Raw genomic sequence first — 6,378 nt, 5'->3', positions numbered from 1 at the left:
TATGGTACTGGTACGTCAGACCTATATGTTCATTGTAATGTAGGCATGTTATTGTGGGACTGGTACGTCAGGCCTATATGTTCATGGTAAATGTAGATATGATGTTGTGGGACTGGTACGTCAGGCCTATATATTCATGGTAAATGTCGGCATGTTATTGTGGGACTGGTATGTCAGGCCTATATGTTCATGGTAATGTAGGCATGTTATTATGGGACTGGTACGTCAGGCCTTTATGTTCATGGTAATGTAGGCATGTTATTATGGGACTGGTACGTCAGCCCTATATGTTCATGTTAATGTAGGCATGTTATTATGGTACTGGTAAGTCAGGCCTATATATTCATGGTAATGTAGGCATGTTATTATGGTACTGGTACGTCAGACCTATATGTTCATGGTAATGTAGGCATGTTATTATGGGACTGGTACGTCAGGCCTATATGTTCATGGTAAATGTAGGTATGATGTTGTGGGACATTTACAAGAATCGAAGGGGGTGCCGCACAAGGTCATGCCATTTAAAAGTGCTTTTTATCACACGAAAGCCGGAAGACCCTTAAGAATAAACGGTGTCTTTTACCAAGTTAAAATATATGTAGTCCATGTGTACGTGCTTGTCAGATCCTCTGCCTCTCACTGCCCAATGAATGTCACTATGACCCAGTAAATTAGCCCAAGATACCACATCCTTCCATTGCCGTGAGCCTTGTAAATGATAACCTTACAACAAATATAAATACACCATGGCGTATATTTCTGTCTCAGTCTGAATGGCAAAAATCAGCCACGGGTGTATTTGTTATTTATCTTTCTCCAGAAAGCATCTCTTTCAGACTTAACCCCAAGTTCTTCAGCTCTTTGCTTTTGTCGTAACTGGCATTTCTGCTGTTGCACGGCCCTAATTCCGGCAAGAGAATGTCGTAAAAATGTCGCTAATATGAATTGCTACCGACTGTTCCTGGATGTGACAGTATAACAAATTGACATGCTAGCAGGTTTCAGGAAGGAATTTCACGTCACTTTCCAGGAGATGTACCTGGAATTCAAGGCAATACCCCTCTACATGTTGCTGATAGACTTGACAAGGACTTTTTTTATCTTCTTCCTTTTCAAGTGAAACGTTGGGTAGTAACAAGATGATATTCATGCTGCCGAAAAGCGTGTATTTACGAACTGGCCGGCTGAATGTATATCGCTGTCACTGATGTCATGTTGTAGTTTGTCTGCCTTCAGGTGTTCCTTGAACTTTAACTGCTTTCACTCGATTGTTGTTCGTCCATAACGACCACGAATACCCATTACTTTCTGTAAACATAAGCCAAATAACATAAGCCTAACTTAAATACATTAGGCTACTTTGGATAGTGATTATGTTAGCGTGAAAGGTTATTGCCAACGAAAGCATAAAGTTTTCGGTGTTCATAGCGGTGGTCCCCATTGTGAGGTAATGGAATTACTTTCACTCACTAACCCAACAAATATACACCCCCACACATACTAACTCACTCACTCACTCACACATACACTCACTCACACATACACTCTCTCACACACACTCACTAACTCACTCTCACACACTCACACATACACACTCTCTCTCACACACTCACTCACTCACACTCACTACACACTCACTCACACTCACACACACTCTCACACACACACACACACACACACACACACACACACACACACACACTTTTGATCTTTAACCATGGTGTGTGGTGATCCTATAATAATACTCAACTCACAAGCAAGTCTGACCAAGTTTCTGTTTATTTCCAGGGAGTCCACCTACAACCTGTGCCTTTAAGTGAATTAAAAAGACAATTACAGCATACAAAAAATTACTATGACTTTTTACGAATATTCCTGAATAAGAAAGATTTATCGAATGAATTGATAGACGAAATAGTGAACGCCAGGACTATACAGAAATTCTTAGGAGCGGAGAAGAAGAGTAGAGATTACAGCGAGGACTATGATGATGAGGAATGGGTTGTGGATGAAGAGGACATGCACATGGATGAAGAGCAGGATCGCCTGGATGAAGGTACACACTAACTAGAGTCAGATAGGATGGCATAGAACGTTGTTGTTGGAGGGGATGTTTGCTCGTCTTGGGAGGAGCATGATGAATTGGAACTTTGAAGGAAATATTCTTTAAATGTGGTCCTTTTTGCTTTACCTGTTCATATTTGTTCTTTGCATCGAACGATGCTCGTGATGTTGATCACTGGATTGTCTGGTCCAGACTTGATTATTTACAGACCGCCGCCATATAGCTGGAATATTGCTGAGTGCGGTGTAAAACTAAACTCACTCATATTTTGTGTTGATTGTCGAGTGTCCGTTATACTGAGTATTACTGTATGCCAATCTGCAAATCCTGGTTTAGTGGTAGCTAAAAAGTACGTACTCCATCGTCGCACATGTCCTGACATCCATTGATCTTATCTCCCACTTTTCCCAAGAAACCCATGCTTGTCGTAAGAGGCAACTAACGGGATCGGGTGGTCAGGCTCGCTGACTTTCACATGTCATCATCCAAATTTCATAGATCCATATAGCTTGGATTATTGTTAAACCAACCATCTAACCAATCCAAGAAACCAGGTGTATAAGTATGTAGGTACCACTTCCGTGGCCTAATGGATAGGGTGTCTGCCCGGAGAGTGGAAATCGGTTGTTCGAACCCCTGGTCGAGTTAAAAAGCTGATTCTCGTTGCTTGATTTTCAATTAAAGAATAAAATAAGAGCTTGTCACCTGGGAGTACGTATAGGATTATATTTCGTCATTCCAGAACTTTCGGACGCGATGTATCATATTGACGAAATGGCCAACAGTCCTCTTGGTGAGTGTAAGACGCCGCAGCCAGAGATTGTCAACGTCATAGACGAAGAAAACCGACACCGTGTCTACTTCCCACAATGCACTGTCGTACACCGCTGCAAGAACGTATCCGGGTGTTGTGGCGCGACGAACAGGGAATGTGGGCCTATCACCATAGAAGTCATCGAAAAATCCTTCATTGTAAGTCAGAACACCTTCTGTAAAACTATCCTGTTCCTCTCCAAGGGACACCGGGTGGCGAATTTGTCTATTTTGCGTACCAGAAACGACCCGGGGTTAGAATTGATCTTCAGTAACCCATGCTTGTCGTAAGAGACGATTAATGGTATCTTGTGGTCAGACTCGCTGACTTGGTTGACACATGTCATCGTATCCCAATTGCGTAGATCAATGCTCATGCTGTTGATCACTGGATTGTCTGGTCCAGAATTTATTGTTTACAGACCGCCGTCATATAGCTGGACTTTTGCTGAGTGCGGCGTAAAACAACCAACAAACATACCAGAAACCTTTGGTTGTTGGTTCGAATCCAAGAATCAAGCTAGTTATGCTTCTAGAGCTTTCACCAGATTGGTAAAGTCTAAGACCTGTTTGGCCTTTCCAATTCGCATCTGTCGATGCAAACACCAGCTGGTACTGTTCCCTACGTACAGTGAAGGGTTGTTTACTATTTTTAATTTACGACCGCTGTGTAAAGTTGGCCCTTAACTGTACCGATGGGTCTAGAAATACCGGCTTAACCAACAGAATAACATCTGTAGCTGATGGTATTTTAGGCGAAGTCAAATGAATACCATTTTGATTGAATTGTGTTTCTATGTTGCGGTATTAATATAGATTTCAGTTTGACAAGTGTACCCGTGAATTGCAAGAGAAATTATCATAATATCCAGTTGAAAGTTTATATGATCAAATTATACTCCCTGTTACTGAATTAATGGCATGTTATGATTTTTCTTAACGACAGGTCGTGCAGCTAATTGGAGACAATACCCTTCCAGACAAAAATATGGTCGAGAAAAAGAGATTTATCAACCATACAGAATGCGCCTGTAAGGAAAAACAAGGTCTACCCAAGTACGTATCAGTCTACTCGATGTAGTGACAGAATGGTGGTTAGGTTCGGTGAATTGGTTGATTGTATGTCACCGCACCCTAACTGCGTTGGTCGGTGTTCATAACATCAACCACTTGATTGTCAGGCTGGTGAAATCATCTACATGTCACCGTCGCATGAATAGGACATGCCTACTGGGTGAGTGAGTTTAGTTTTACGCAGCTTTTAGCAATATTCCAGCAATATCATTTCGGGGGACACCAGAAATGGGCTTCACCCATTGTAATCGCATAATCATGTTTTCTCTGTTCAAGTGGGGCGGTGAGGTAGCCTAGGGTTAAAGTGTTCGCTCGTCATGCCGAAAACTCGGGTTCGATTCCCCACATGGGTACAATGTGTGAAGCCCATTTCTGGTGTCCCCCATCGTGATATCGCTGGAATATTGCTAAAAGCGGCGTAAACCCCAACTCACTCACTGACTCACTCACTCACTCTGTGCCCAAGTCTATCTTGAGACATATCTAAGGAGTTTCGAACCCGAATAACGGCATTGTTATGGATCTTTATTCATGTCTAAATGCACAGAACATAATAATTTGTAAACCAAATATTACAAAAATAAAATTAATCTTTAACATTGTTTCAGTATCTTTGAATGAGACCATCAATAGAACAGATCTACGTAATATATAGGGGCGGTGGGGTAGCCTAGTGGGCTCGTCACGCAGAAGACCCGGGTTCGATTCCCCACATGGCTACAATGTCTGAAGCCCATTTGTGGTGTCCCCCGCCGTGATATTGCTGGAATATTGCTACAAGCGCCGAAAACCAAACTCACTCACTCACTCATTACATAATATATATATTTCATATTCATATTTCAGTTGTGACAGATACAAGTGTCCATTTCCTTTCATGATGATGCGCAAAGGGGTTCAGTGCGCATGTGACTGTGAACAGTCAGCTGATGAAAACAACTACGTATGTCAGAGTGTCAAAGATGGTTTCATACCGCTACAAGAAAGAGACTTAGCGTAAGCATCTTAAGGAATTAAAAGACATCAATTTCTTTTTAAAGTGGTATTTGAGTAAATATTAGTCACCGGGAGCCATTGGTGTCAGAATCGAAACGTTAAATGAGTCAGTTAGGTAAATATTGATATCCAAATTATCAAAAATAATTGTTGCTTAACAAAGTCTACTAAAAGTATATTTCACGTATACCATGTATGTATCTTTTTAGTTAAAAGTGAAAAATGATTGTTTCATACCGATACAAGAAAGATCTCCTTGATAACAGCCGATCCAAAAGAAACTTTTATATCTCTGCTAAAGACCCATCTATTCACTGGTGCCTTTCTGTAAAGTTATGTGAACTATTTCCTTCCCCGATATTGTCCCAGCGCCACTGAGCATCTCTATGGTGGATATTAGGCTCTTTATAAATACATTATTATTTATTATTATTATTATATCCAGGACTAAATTGGGCGATCGATCTTTATGGGTGAAGTCCCCACTCTCACGAACAAAGTTCCTCTTATATAAAGTCTGCACCTTCTGTACAGGCTTTCCGCCGCCACCTTGAAACGCATCTAGTTTCCTCAGAATGGTGTGTTCTGGTACAAGAACCTGACATTACAAGACTATGTGAAGCGCCTGTGAGCAGCCTAGCTGTAACTCGGCGCTATATAAATAGATTATGATTATTTAGAGAAATACTATACCTTATTAAAAAAATGTTTTGTGTTCTTACACAAAAACTAATGGCAAAATTTATTTTCAGGTGCATTAAGGCGAAAACGTGTCTAAAACCAGTTTGCACACATGGTACATTACATGTGCAGTCAGGTCACTGTCCGTCGATTCAAAATGATGGCCTTGGATCTCCATTCGATGTTCCGATAGAGCGACGGACGGATCGACATGTTCGACACTTACGACACAAGAAAGGGAGAAACAAGGACAAAAGACTTAGGAAAGGTCAAGAAAAAGCTGGGAAATAGTCATACTGTGTTGTCATGGTAATCTGTAACCATGGAAACAATCTCTACCTCTCCCTCCACCCTGGACCTTATACGTATTCAGCGACACGTAACCGACGTGACCTTCACCCTGAATTGTCACGTGACAGGAAACAAGTGCAGAGATATATGTATCATAGATTTATATGACGTCATCGCACGCCAAACATAACGTGCACTCTCCCAAGCTCCATACACCAACTTATCTATACAGTACACAAGACAAAGGGAGGCATCTGTATATACGTGTATATGAAATCTGCTGTATAAAGAAGAGCTGTGACGAATTCAGGACAATGTGAATGACTCGCCAGATTGTCGTACAGGAAGATTACCTTGGATTTCAAATGCAATTTTCGTTCTTACACATCTGCAAATGCTGCTGCGTTAACGTTATAAATGTCATTTCATGGAAGTGCCATACAACACTGTCAACTGTG

The 6,378-nt window shown here is 41.3% G+C and overlaps 1 protein-coding gene across 1 annotated transcript; it reads left to right on the top strand.

Moving 5' to 3' along the window:
* The first annotated feature begins 1,776 nt into the window (after positions 1-1,776).
* On the top strand, positions 1,777-4,957 carry LOC124281636. The gene is made up of 4 exons (XM_046717569.1): positions 1,777-2,056; positions 2,808-3,037; positions 3,825-3,934; positions 4,799-4,957. Exons 1-4 carry the CDS (start codon positions 2,020-2,022, stop codon positions 4,950-4,952), a joined length of 531 nt encoding a protein of 176 aa, XP_046573525.1. The 5' UTR covers positions 1,777-2,019; the 3' UTR covers positions 4,953-4,957.
* The last annotated feature ends 1,421 nt before the right edge of the window (positions 4,958-6,378 follow it).

Source organism: Haliotis rubra, unplaced genomic scaffold (assembly GCF_003918875.1).
Source record: "Haliotis rubra isolate DU_JTF1 unplaced genomic scaffold, ASM391887v1 Scf286, whole genome shotgun sequence".
NCBI lineage: Eukaryota > Metazoa > Mollusca > Gastropoda > Lepetellida > Haliotidae > Haliotis > Haliotis rubra.
The sequence above is the reverse complement of the archived record's forward strand: the minus strand, read 5'-3'. Positions and strand labels throughout refer to the sequence as shown.